The sequence below is a fragment of the Somniosus microcephalus genome, chromosome 5 (assembly GCF_052327205.1).
Source record: "Somniosus microcephalus isolate GS21.2 chromosome 5, FLI_Smic_1.0, whole genome shotgun sequence".
NCBI lineage: Eukaryota > Metazoa > Chordata > Chondrichthyes > Squaliformes > Somniosidae > Somniosus > Somniosus microcephalus.
Window position 1 is genome coordinate 321,851,859 of NC_140991.1, and position 13,459 is coordinate 321,865,317.

A 13,459-nucleotide genomic window follows, 5' to 3' on the forward strand; every position below is an offset into this window, starting at 1 on the left:
TTACCTGCACTGTCGGACAGCGAAGGGTTGCTTCGGACCCTGTGCAAAGCCTGGGATCCGGGCAGATAGAAGTCTCTCCACAGCCTCTTCATTGAAGGTGTGATTGTCCCGGACTGGGGTAGTGTCGGCCATGGTGCAGACAGAGAGAGAGAGAGAGAGAGATGGAAGAACAACCCAACAGACTGATCCCTCGGAAGACTCCACTAGAGGGAACCTGTAAGGCAGAAAGGGAAAGATCTCATTGTAACTAACTATAGGTCTTACAGACTGAATCTAAGGTTACTGCCAGGGGGGAAAAGAAAGACATGCATTTATATAGCGCCTTTCACAACCTCAGGACTTCCCATTGCGCTTTACAGACAATGAAATACTTTTGAAGTGTAATCACTGTTCTAATGCAAGAAACACTTTGCGCACAGCAAGCTCCCACACACAGCAATGTGATAATGACTGGATAATCTGTTTTAGTGATGTTGGTTGAGGGATAAATATTGGCCCCAGGACACCGGGGAGAACTCCCCTGCTCTTCTTCGAGATAGTGGCCGTGGGATCTTTTACATCCACCTAAGAGAACACCTCATCCCAAAGGCGCCTCTGACAGTGCGGCGCTCCCTCAGTACTGCCCCTCCGACACTGCGGCGCTCCCTCAGTACTGCCCCTCCGACAGTGCGGCGCTCCCTCAGTACTGCCCCTCCGACAGTGCGGCGCTCCCTCAGTACTGCCCCTCCGACAGTGCGGCGCTCCCTCAGTACTGCCCCTCCGACAGTGCGGCGCTCCCTCAGTACTGCCCCTCCGACAGTGCGGCGCTCCCTCAGTACAGCCCCTCCGACAGTGCGGCGCTCCCTCAGTACTGCCCCTCTGTCAGTCGCTTCAAGTTTTAAGCTGCTGAATTCTTTTTTCAAATTGGTTTCTGAACTCCTGGACTTCTCTGGACATCTAGACTACGTTTCTGCTTTGAACTACACTGGATTACACCACTACGCTTCTGCACTGGATTACACTGTGAGACTCACCTGCTGTGTCTCTAATTCTGCTGCTAAAAGATTTTTTAAATTCATTTTAAACTGCGCCTGTCTCTCTGCTGAACTGGTTCTACTGGTTTTTCACCTTTGTCAGTTTCTGGCTAGCAGCTACTGTTTCACTTGCCATCCGGTGACTCATTTTGCTGGTCGCTGGCTTGTGGTTTTACATTTTCTCCGCCGCTTTTGATCTACGGTGACCTCCAACTTGCGTCAGTTTTGCCTTCATCTTTTTGCACCGCTACCAATTCTCATTCCTACGGCAACAACCTCCATCCTCAAACTCTCGACCCTTCAAATAGCTTCTGGACTTCGCTCGCCTGCTTTGGACAGCAGTCCGTCGATGCTCCGTGTCGGCTCCATCCTGCCGATGTCGGCGTTGTCCCTCCATGGGACCTCTGACTTTGACTCTGGTCTCCCTGCTATTGTCCCCAACCTATTCCTTGCTACTGCCAGGAAATATGTATTCCATAACTGCTACATAACCAGGCCTATGTAACCTGAGTTTTTCCCGGTGTCCATTCATGTGCGCACTTTGGCTGCTGCTCCGGACCCAAGCCATTCACTTCTATTTCCACTTTTCTCTCCCCCCCCCCCCCGCCCCCCTTTCCTTTTCTCTCTATCCCTCCCTGACCGCTCTCTCCTGTCGTAATGTCTCCTTTCATCTCTCCTCTCTAGGATACTCTGCCCTCCCAAATCCCTACCCCAATCCTTCATTACTCTTCCACCTTTCTGTAATGATCAGTAACATGTCATTCTAGAATGGTACACTAGGTGGAGTTGTATGTTTAGTAGGGGGCTACCCACAATGCAGTAGTCAAGATGGATGCCTGTACACTAGTCCACGTGGCTGAATAAATGACTAGCTCAAGCCAGCTGTTCATAATGAAAACGTCTATTTATTTATGAACATAACATGGTACTAGGATTGGTAATATCTGCTGAATATTGTGAAACGCGACATGGAGAATTTGAAACCACCGGAGGGTTTGAAACTCACGGGGAATGTCGACTGCAATTGGCGGACTTTCAAACAACTATTCGAACTCTATATTGCTGCCATCGGGTTCGGTACGATGCCAGACGCAAGGAAAATAGCGTTACTGCTCACGGTTGCAGGCCCGCAGGCGATAGAGGTATTTAATACGTTTGTATTTGATCAAGAGGAGGACAGAGAAAAAATGGACAATGTGCTAAAGAAGTTTGATACACATTGTTCTCCCAAAAAGAACGAGACCTATGAGAGGTACGTGTTCCGTTCACGGACACAGCAGCAAAATGAGACTTTTGATAGCTTTGTGACCGATCTGAAACTGAAAGCACAGACATGTAATTTCTCTGAACTGAAATCATCCATGATTCGTGACCAGATTGTGTTTGGTATTCATGATAAAAAGGTCAGGGAACGTTTGTTGAGAGAAACCGAACTAACATTGGAGGATGCTATGAAAATATGCCATGCCAGTGAGCTAGCTCGGCAGCACGCAAAGACTTTCAGTGAAATTAATAATGATGCGACTGTAATGAGTGACTGTGCTGCTGTCGGTGCTGTGTCCTACGAGGGGAAGAAACATGGGCAGAACAGAAATGCAAAGCAATCGGAGGATGGAATTTTAAATTGTAAACGCTGTGGTTACCAGCACCAGACAAGACAATGCCCAGCGTTTGGGAAAATGTGCACAAAATGTAATGGAAAGAATCACTTTGCCAAACAATGCTTTTCAAAAGTAAAAACAAAGAAAGGGCAACAAGTCAATGTGATTGAGGACACTGATTTAAGTGAGACATTTTTTGTAGGAATGGTGTCATGTGACAGTATAGAAAAGGATACAGAAAATGTACAGCCCTCAGGAATGGACAATGCTGAACATAAAGTTTATGCAGTAAAAGAGGACAAATGGATAATGCCACTGCAGGTAAATGGAGCATTAGTTACATTGAAACTAGACACTGGGACAAAAGCAAACTTAATCAGTATGAGTGACATTAAAAGTATGAAAGAAAAGCCCAAAATACAGAAAAAGTCAGTACTACTGAAGAACTATAATGGACAGAAAATAGATAGCTTAGGTGTATGCAGACTTAAAGTGACAGTCAAAGGCAAAGTGCATCATCTCATGTTTTCTGTTGTGGCTGAAGGACTTGATTCACTACTAGGTGACAAAGCTTGTGAGGACTTAGAACTGGTCAAGAGAGTCTACCGTATAAACTGTGCCATAAGCAGACCAGATGACTCAGTGGATTCTGTAGTGAGTAATTTCCAGGATGTGTTCAAAGGATTTGGAGTTCTACCATTCACTTACAAGATCCAGCTAAAGGAGGATACTCAGCCAGTAGTACATGCTCCACGGAGAGTTCCAGCACCCCTGCGTGACCGGCTCAAGAAAGAACTGGACAGAATGACCACTCTAGGAGTCATCAGGAAAGTCGAAGAGCCAACAGACTGGGTTAACTCCATGGTATGTGTAAAGAAAAAGAACAATGATCTAAGAGTATGCATGGATCCAAAGGACTTAAATGCAAACATAAAACGTGAACACTACCAGATTCCCAAACGAGAAGAAATCACCAGTGAAATGTCAGGTGCCAGATACTTCACAAAGCTCGATGCCTCACAAGGATTTTGGCAACTAAAACTGGATGAGGAGAGCACCAAATACTGTACCTTCAACACACCATTTGGCAGGTATTGTTTCCTCAGAATGCCTTTCGGGATAATATCTGCATCTGAAATCTTTCATAGAGCGATGGAACATATAATTGAAGGTCTGGAAGGAGTTCGGGTCTATGTTGATGACATAATCATCTGGGGCTCCACACTGAAAGAACACAATGAGAGACTGACTAAAGTGCTACAGAGCATACACCGGAATGGACTGAAGCTCAACAAAGCCAAGTGTCAGTTTGGCGTCCAGGAAGTCACTTTCCTAGGAGATAATCTATCTGGTAAAGGAATAGAGCCAGATATGGAAAAAGTAAATGCCATACTCAACATGCCCCGACCCACTGACAAAAAAGGAGTGCTATGCATCATGGGGATGATAAACTTCATTGGAAAGTTCATTCCTAACTTGTCAGCCAAGACAGCCTGTCTGCGAGACCTGCTACATAAAACAAATGAGTTTGCATGGACAGAAAGACATGAACAAGAGTGGATGAACCTCAAAACAGTGCTGACAACCACACCTGTACTCACCTTCTTTGACCCAACAAAGAGAATCAAAGTGTCAACGGATGCATCAAAAGATGGCCTAGGCACGGTCTTGCTACAAGCAGAGGGTGAAGATTGGAAGCCTGTTGCCTATGCCTCCAGGTCTATGACTGATTCTGAGTGTCGATATGCCCAGATTGAAAAGGAATGCCTAGGCTTGGTAGTTGGACTAGAAAAGTTCCATGGCTACATATATGGACTTCCCACCTTCACAGTTGAGACAGACCACTGCCCACTGGTTGCCATCATTAAAAAAAATCTGAATGAGATGTCTCCAAGGATTCAACGACTCATGATGAAGCTGCAAAGATATGACTTTGAACTGATCTACACACCAGGCAAACACATAGGCTCAGAAATTCGGGTCCCAACGCGTGAGTACGGATGGAGTACTCACGCGTGGACCCGATAGAAGTGCCGGAATCTTGCATGCACTACACATGCGCGGGAAACCGGCATTTCCGATCCTCTGAACCAAGGGGTTCAGAGGTCGAACGCGTGCGCGCAGGAGTCTGCCCGTGCACGTTGAACTTCCTTTTTTTTTCCAGGTTTGCCCGTGCGTGAAGGCCTCCACTTTTTACACTTGAAAAAAGCAGACGTAAGGACTTAATTTTAAAAGGTAAGTGGTCTAATAATTAAAATTTGAATTTTTTTTCCACAGGTTTATTATTTTTAAAGACTTTACAGTAAGGTAAGTGTATTTTTAGCCCCGATTTTTTATAAAATTATTTTTTTCAAAAATTTAATTTATTGTTTAAAACAGTTATTTAAAGTTATTTATAGTTCATTTAAATACTGTGATTTTTTTTAAATTTTATTTCAAGTTTAAGTACTGTTTTGGGCGCCCGGAGTTTTCATGAGTTTGACAGTTCTTACTGTCAAACTCGTGAATGAACTTTTGCATCCTCCGATTGGTTGCCCAGTGCTCACGTGATCCCAGCCGACGCATCGCACTAACTACGCCGCTGGGTCACGCAAGCACAGCGCATCAGGAGCTGAACCAGGCCACAGAGAGGAAATCCACGCAGGCCCAGTCTTCAACTGTCGGCGCGCTAGGTTAGTGTAGGTCGGGGGCTTGCACCCACGGGAAGCCCCCGACACGAATTTCTGGGCCAATGTGTTAGCAGATGCACTATCCCGAGCACCCACAATGAGTCATGTGAGCTGTACTGAGGAAGACGTGGATGTTCATGTGAGTATGGTCACTGCTGCACTGCCCGTGTCAGACACAAAATCAAAGCAAATAGCAGAAGAAACAGTAAAAGATACAGTATTACAAACAGTAATAGAGAACATTCATCATGGTTGGCCAAAAGGTTCCTGTCCAAAGTACTATCACATCAGGTCAGAGTTAAGTGTCGCAAGTGGACTATTACTAAAACAGAACAGAATAGTCATTCCACAGGCTGTACGTCAAGACATGCTCAAAAGGATTCATGAGGGACACCTCGGAATTGAAAAATGCAAAAGGAGAGCAAGAGACACTGTTTATTGGCCTGGCATAAATAAGGACATTGAGAACATGATAGGCATATGTGAGACGTCAGAAACACCAAAACAAACAAGCAAAGGAACCAATGATAGTAGCTGACTTACCAACAGCACCATGGCAAAAGGTTGGTATGGACCTCTTTCATTTGAATGGTAAAGACTATCTAATAGTGATTGACTACTATTCTAACTATCCTGAGATGGCACTGCTCTCAAGCACATCAGCAAGCAGTGTCATAATGCATGTTAAATCCATCTTCGCCAGACATGGAATTCCCAGGATTGCCGTTAGCGACAATGGTCCATGCTTCAACTGTAAGGAGTGGCAACAGTTTGCAGCACATTATGACTTTCAACACATCACATCCAGTCCTCTGTATGCTCAGTCGAATGGTAAGGCAGAGAAAGGTGTTCAAGTTCTCAAACAGCTACTGAAGAAAGCAACAGAAAGCAAGTCTGATCCTTATCTCGCCCTGCTGAGCTACCGAGCCTCCCCTTTAGACTGTGGTTCTTCACCTGCTGAACTCCTAATGGGTCGCAAGTTGCGCACCACGCTACCCTGCTGTGCAAAAGAAAAGCAGAGTAAGGAACTAAGACAGAGACTTCAACTGTTAAAGCTGAAACAGAAATCACACTATGACAAGTCATCCAAAACTCTGAAACCACTGACAAGGGATGATGTTGTCAGGATTGAGGATCCAAATGCATGGAACAGGAAAGCTACAGTTCTTGAGGAAGTAGGACCAAGGTCATACACTGTTAGAACTGAGGAAGGACAGATTCTCAGGAGGAACCGCCGTTCCCTCCTGAAAACACAAGAAACTATCCAAGAGCAAATCGATGACAATGCCGCAACTGAATCTTGTCACTCACCACCAGAGCAATCTAACACAAACACACATACAGGCTCTCATGAAAACACATCAGACTTACCTGTGCTGAGAAGATCCACACGTGAAGTAAAAAAGCCTGATAGACTTAATCTTTGAGCACAAAGAAAACTATAATAAAAGAATGAAAAGCTTAGAGTTCATAAAGTAAAGCTTTGAAAATGTGTTGACTGTTGTGAAGATGTTTATGTCGTTATGATTGATTGATTTTGTTTAACCTCTAAGGAAGGGGGATGTAATGATCAGTAACATGTCATTCTAGAATGGTACACTAAGTGGAGCTGTATGTTCAGTAGGGGGCTACCCACAAGGCAGTAGTCAAGATGGATGCCTGTACACTAGTCCACATGGCTGAATAAATGACTAGCTCAAGCTAGCTGTTCATAATGAAAATGTCTATTTATTTATGAACATAACACTTTCCTACTCTCCTGCTGCTGTCCCAGGCTTGACTCCCTCTCGGATAAGCCCACAGCTTCCCTCTGTGCCTCTCTTGGCATCCTCCAGAGGGCCCATCGAGGCACTCGTTGCTACCTCTTCACAGGCAGCAACCCCAACTGTCCCATCCTACTCATTCGCTGACCTTCCCGCCCAGCACACCCACTGGGGGCTAATCTTGCCAATGTCCTCTCTGTCCAACTCACTCCTCCCAGTGCTGACCCTGTGGACGCTGGCAGTGGGGCAGCCATCACCGACCATCTGCATCTCCCTCCAGAATGTCCGTTCACTTGTGAACAAGGCCCTTGCCATCCATGAGCTTATCGACATCATGGCCCTGACGGAAACTTGGCTGAGGGGTGATGACACCTTACCCTTAAATGAAGCCTCCCCGCCTGGCTACACCTTCCACCACTTGCCCCGCCCAGACCGCCATGGTGGCGGTGTGGCTCTCATCACCAAATCACACCTTGGTCTCTCCCCCTATTCCTCCCGCACTTTCTCCTCCTTTGAACATCTCACCTTATTCCGCCCCTCTCACCTCTCATTTAAAATTCTCATTCTCTACCACCCACCCAAGTACCATAAAAATTTTATTACTGAGATATCTTCACTGCTCTCCTCCCTGAGCCTCTGCACCGAGCAACTTCTCATCCTCGATGATTTGAATCTCCATCTCAATTCATCAAGCTCTCTCTCCTCTGAGTTCACTACCCTCCTATCCTCCCTTAATCTCTCCCTCCATGTAAACTCCCCAACCCATATTCACGACCGCGCCATCTCTCGTGGCCTCGCTACTCCCATCGTGTCAATTGCAGATAAGGCCATCTCTGACCACTTCCTCGTATTGCTCGCCACCCACAACTCAGCTGCCCGTGTCCTAACTCACACCAAGTCCCGTTCACCCATCACCCCCTGTGCTCGCTGACCTACATTGGCTCCCGAATAAGCAACGCCTCGATTTTAAAATTCTCATCCTTGTTTTCGAATCCCTCCATGGCCTCGCCCCTCCCTATCTCTGTAATCTCCTCTAGCCCCACAACCCCCGAGATATCTACGCTCCTCTAATTCTGCCCTCTTGAGCATCTCTGATTATAATCGCTCCACCATTGGTGGCCGTGCCTTCTGTTGCCTGGGCCCTAAACTCTAGAATTCCCTCCCTAAACCTCTCCGACTCTCTACTTCTCTTTCCTCCTTTAAGACACTCCTACCTCTTTGACCAAGCTTTTAGTCACCTGTCTTAATTTCTCCTTATGTGGCTCAATGTCTAATTTTTTGTCTTATAATACTCCTGTGAAGCACCTTGGGACGTTTTACTATGTTAAAGGCACTATATAAATGCAAGTTGTTGTTGTTGGCCGTATTACTGGAGGTTTGATCCGATGACCTCCAACCGCCCCTCCCCCACTTGTCTTTCCCCCTCCCGGTCAGTCTTTCCCCCTCCCGGTCAGTCTTTCCCCCTCCCGGTCAGTCTTTCCCCCACCCCATCTCCAATATTTTTACAAATAATAAAGAATAGTGTTCAAAGAAAATTAAAATAAAACATACAATTCTTTTAACGCTCCTGTGATTGTTTCTCCTGGATTGCTGGCAGAAGTGCCCAGGAGATTAATGCTGGAGATGTTCAGGGTAATTCTGGGGAATGGTTGGCTTGGCAACCCCCTAACTTCACTCAGTGGAAATTGAGGAAATCTCTTCCCATTGTCTTTGAATCGTAGAATCTTACATCACAGAAGGAGGCCATTTGGCCCATCGTACCGGTGCCAGCTCTTTGAAAGAACTGTCCAATTAGTCCCACTCCTGCTCTTTCCCCAGAAGGGGTACGGTAGCATAGTGGTTATGTTACTGGACTAGTAATCCAGAGATAAAAACAGAAAATGCTGGACATACTCAGCAGGTCAGGCAGCATCCGTGGAGAGAGAAACAGAGTTAACATTTCAAGTCGATGATCTTTCATCAGAACTGGAAAAAGTTAGAGATGTGACTGGTTTTAAGGAAGTGCAGGGGCAGGGAAAGGGGGGAGGGGAGGAAAGAACAAAAGGGAAGGTCTGTGATAGGGTGGAAGGCAGGAGAGATTAAACATAGAAACATAGAAGATAGGAGCAGGAGTAGGCCATTCGGCCCCTCGAGCCTGCTCCGCCATTCAATGAGATCATGGCTGATCATCCAAACTCAGTACCCTGTCCCTGCCTTCTCTCCATATCCCTTGATCCCTTTAGCCTTAAGAAATATATCCAGCTCCTTCTTGAATATATTTAATGAATTGGCCTCGACTGTCTTCTGTGGTAGAGAATTCCACAGGTTCACCACTCTCTGGGTGAAGAAATTCCTCCTCATCTCAGTCCTAAATGGCTTACCCCTTATCCTTAGACTATGACCCCTAGTTCTGGACTCCCCAGCCATCGGGAACATCCTTCCTGCATCTAGTCTGTCCAGGCCTGACAGAACTTTATAGGTTTCGATGAGATCCCCTCTCAATCTTCTAAACTCCAGTGAGTACAAGCCCAATCGACCCAATCTCTCCTCATACGTCATTCCTGCCATCCCAGGTATCAGCCTGGTGAATCTTCGCTGCACTCCCTCCATGGCAAGAACATCCTTCCTCAGATAAGGCGACCAAAACTGCACACAATACTCAAGGTGCGGTCTCACCAAGGCCCTGTACAACTGCAGCAAGACATCCTTGTTCCTGTACTCAAACCCTCTCGCTACGAAGGCCAACATGCCATTTGCCTTCTTAACCGCCTGCTGCACCTGCATGCTTACCTTCAGCGACTGGTGCACAATAACACCCAGGTCTCTTTGCACACCCCCTTCTCCCAATCTATTGCCATTCAAATAATAATCTGCCTTCCTGTTTTTGCCACCAAAGTGGATCTCACATTTATCCACATTATAGTGAATTTGCCATGTTTCTGCCCAATCACCCAACCTGTCCAAATCGTACTGGAGTTTCACGACATCCTCCTCACAGCATACCCTCCCACCCAGCTTTGTGCAAATTTGGAGAAACTACATCCAATTCCCTCGTCCAGATCATTAATATATGTTGTGAACAGCTGGGGTCCTAGGACCGATCCTTGCGGTACCCCACTAGTCACTGCCTGCCACTCGGAAAACGACCCGTTTATTCCAACTCTTTGCTTTCTATCTGCCAACCCATTCTCTATCCAAGTCAATACCTTGCCCCCAATCCTATGTGCCTTAATTTTACAAGCTAATCTCTTATGCGGGACCTTATCGAAAGCTTTCTGAAAGTCCAAATACACCACATCCACTGGTTCTCCCTTATCTATTTTACCAGTTACATCCTCAAAAAATTCCAGTAGATTAGTCAAGCACGATTTACCTTTTGTAAATCCATGTTGACTGTCCGATCCTGTCACTGCTTTCCAAGTGCTCTGCTATTACACCTTTTATAATGGACTCTAGCATTTTCCCCACTACCGATGTCAGGCTTACCGGTCTATAATTCCCCGCTTTTTCTCTACCACCTTTTTTGAATAGTGGGGGAACATTAGTTACCCTCCAATCCATGGGTACTGTTCCAGAGTCTATCAAGTTCTGGAAGATGACCAGCAATGCATCTACTATCTCCAGGGCCACTTCCTTAAGTACCCTAGGATGTAGATTATCAGGCCCTGGGGATTTATCGGCCTTCAATCCCATCAACTTCCCCAACACCAATTCCCTACAAATACTGATTTCTTTCAGTTCCTCCCCCTCATTAGTCTCTATGTTCCCCGACATCTCTGGGAGGTTATTTGTGTCCTCCTTTGTGAAGACAGAACCAAAATATGTATTTAATTGGTCAGCCATTTCTTTGTTCCCCATTATAAATTCCCCTGATTCTGACTGCAAGGGACCTACGCTTGACTTCACCAATCTTTTTCTCTTCACATATCTATAAAAGCTTTTAGTCAGTTTTTATGTTCCCTGCAAGCTTACTTTCATAATCTATTTTCCCCCTCTTAATTAATCCCTTTGTCCTCCTTTGCTGAATCCTAAACTGCTCCCAATCCTCAGGTTTGCTGCTTTTTTTGGCCAATTTATATGCCCTCTCTTTGGATCTTATGTTATCCCTAATTTCCCTTGTTAGCCACGGTTGAATCACCTTTTTTGATTTATTTTTATGCCAAACTGGGATAAACAAATTCTGTAGTTCATCCATGTGATCTTTGAATGTTTGCCATTGCCTATCCACCGTCAACCCTTTGAGTGACATTACCCAATCAATCCTACCCAACTCGCGTCTCATACCATCATAGTTCCCTTTATTTAAATTCAGGACCTTAGTCTCTGAGTCAACTACTTCACTCTCCATCTTAATGAAGAATTCGATCATACGATGATTGCTCCGACCCAAGGGGCCTCGCACAACAAGATTGCTAATTAATCCTTTCTCATTGCATAATACCCAGTCTAAGATGGCCTGAACCCTAGTTGGTTCCTCGACATATTGGTCCAGGAAACCATCCCGTATACACTCCAGGATTTGCTCCTCCACAGTATTGTTACTAATTTGGTTAGCCCAATCTATATGTAGATTAAAGTCACCCATGATGACTGCTGTGCCCTTATTGCACACTTTTCTAATTTCCCTTTTAATGCCATCCCCAACCTCTGCATTACTGTTTGGGGGTCTATACACCACTCCCACTAATGTTTTCTGCCCTTTGGTATTTCTCAGTTCTACCCATACAGATTCCACATCATCAGAGCTAATATCTTTCCTTACAATTGTGTTAATCCCTTCTTTAACCAGTAATGCTACCCCACCTCCTTTTCCTTTTTGCCTATTTTTGCTGAATATTGAATACCCCTGGATGTTGAGTTCCCAGCCTTGGTCCCCCTGGAGCCATGTTTCCGTAAGCCCAATCAAATCATATTCGTCTACCTCTATTTGCGCAGCTAATTCATCCACCTTATTACGAATGCTCCTTGCATTAAGACACAAAGCCTTCAGGCTTGTTTTTTTAACGCTCTTAGACCTTTTAGTAATATTTACTGTGGCCATGTTTGTTTTAAACGCTTGATTTCTCCGATTGCCACCTTTGTTTTTCTCCTTCCTGTCTTTTGCTTCTATCCTTGTTTCCCTTTCCTTTGTCTCCCTGCTCAGGTTCCCGTCTCCCTGCTCAGGTTCCCAACCCCCTGCCATTTTAGTTTAAACCCTCCCCCACAGCACTAGCAAACACTCCCCCTAGGACATCAGTCCCAGTCCTGCCCAGGTGCAGACCGTCCAGTTTTTACTGGTCCCACCTCCCCCAGAACCAGTTCCAATGTCCCAGGAATTTGAATCCCTCCCCCTTGCACCATTCCTCTAGCCACATATTCATTTGAAGTATCCTTCTATTTCTACTCTGACTAGCACGTGGCACTGGTAGCAATCCTGAGGTCCTTTTTTTTAAATTTACCTCCTAACTCCCTATACTATATTCAACTTTTAGGACCTCATCCCGTTCTTTACCTATATCGTTGGTGCCTATATGCACGACAACTGGCTGTTCACCCTCCCTTTCCAAAATTTTCTGCAGCTTCTCCGAGACATCCTTGGCCCTTGCACCAGGGAGGCAACACACCATCCTGGAGTCTCGTTTGCTGCCGCAGAATAGACAAAAGGGATGATGGTGCAAGGCAAAAGGAGATGGTAATGGGACAAGTAAAGAAACAAAAGATGGCTCTAGAGGAGGTGTAAATGGGAATAGCAGAATGATCAACAGCTGCCATTTGAAAAAATGGGGGCAGGGGTTATTGTCTGAAATTGTTGAACTCAATGTTGAGTCCAGAAGGCTATAAAGTGCCTAATCGAAAGATGAGGTGCTGTTCCTCGAGCTTACATTGAGCTTCATTGGAACAATGTAATAGGCCGAGGACGGAGAGGTCAGAGTGGGAGTGGAGCGGAGAATTAAAGTGACAGGCGACTGGAAGCTCAGGGTCACCCTTACGGACTGAACAGAGGTGTTCCGCAAAGCGGTCGCCCAAGCTGCGTTTGGTCTCCCCGGTGTAACGCGTGAGGTGGTGAGGGAAGGGTGGAAATTCGAAGCAAAGTGAATGAAGTTATGTCGTTAATGGCGGGAGCAGGAACCGGCACCGATTCAGTCATCAATGTCCCAGGACCTGAGGTGAGGGACCCAGAGGCTCCCTCGGGTTCCCATAGCAACACCGTTAATCTGGAGGAAGGGAGTGGAGTCAAAGGAGAAGTTGTTCAGCCCGGGGAGCAGGGCCGCAACCAGCTTCAGTCACGGTGACGGTGAAACACACCGGACACCGGGGGACGGGTTAGGGTGGGACACCGGGGGGAGGAAGAGCGTGTTACACCGGGGGACGGGTTAGGGTGAGCGTGTTACACCGGGGGAAGGTTTAGGGTGCGACACCAGGGGACGTGGCCTGGGGTCGGAGGCGGTCAGTCA

At 46.1% G+C, this 13,459-nt stretch overlaps 1 protein-coding gene across 1 annotated transcript in view; it reads right to left on the reverse strand.

The window, feature by feature from the left end:
• acad11 (acyl-CoA dehydrogenase family, member 11) overlaps positions 1 to 254 on the reverse strand; it is a 168,708-nt gene extending 168,454 nt beyond the window's left edge. The window contains exon 1 of the mRNA XM_085989325.1: positions 5 to 254. Within this exon, the coding sequence (XP_085845451.1) occupies positions 5 to 132 (128 nt within the window). The 5' untranslated portion in view covers positions 133 to 254. The remainder of the gene's footprint in view (positions 1 to 4) is intronic.
• Between the last annotated feature and the right edge of the window lie 13,205 nt (positions 255 to 13,459).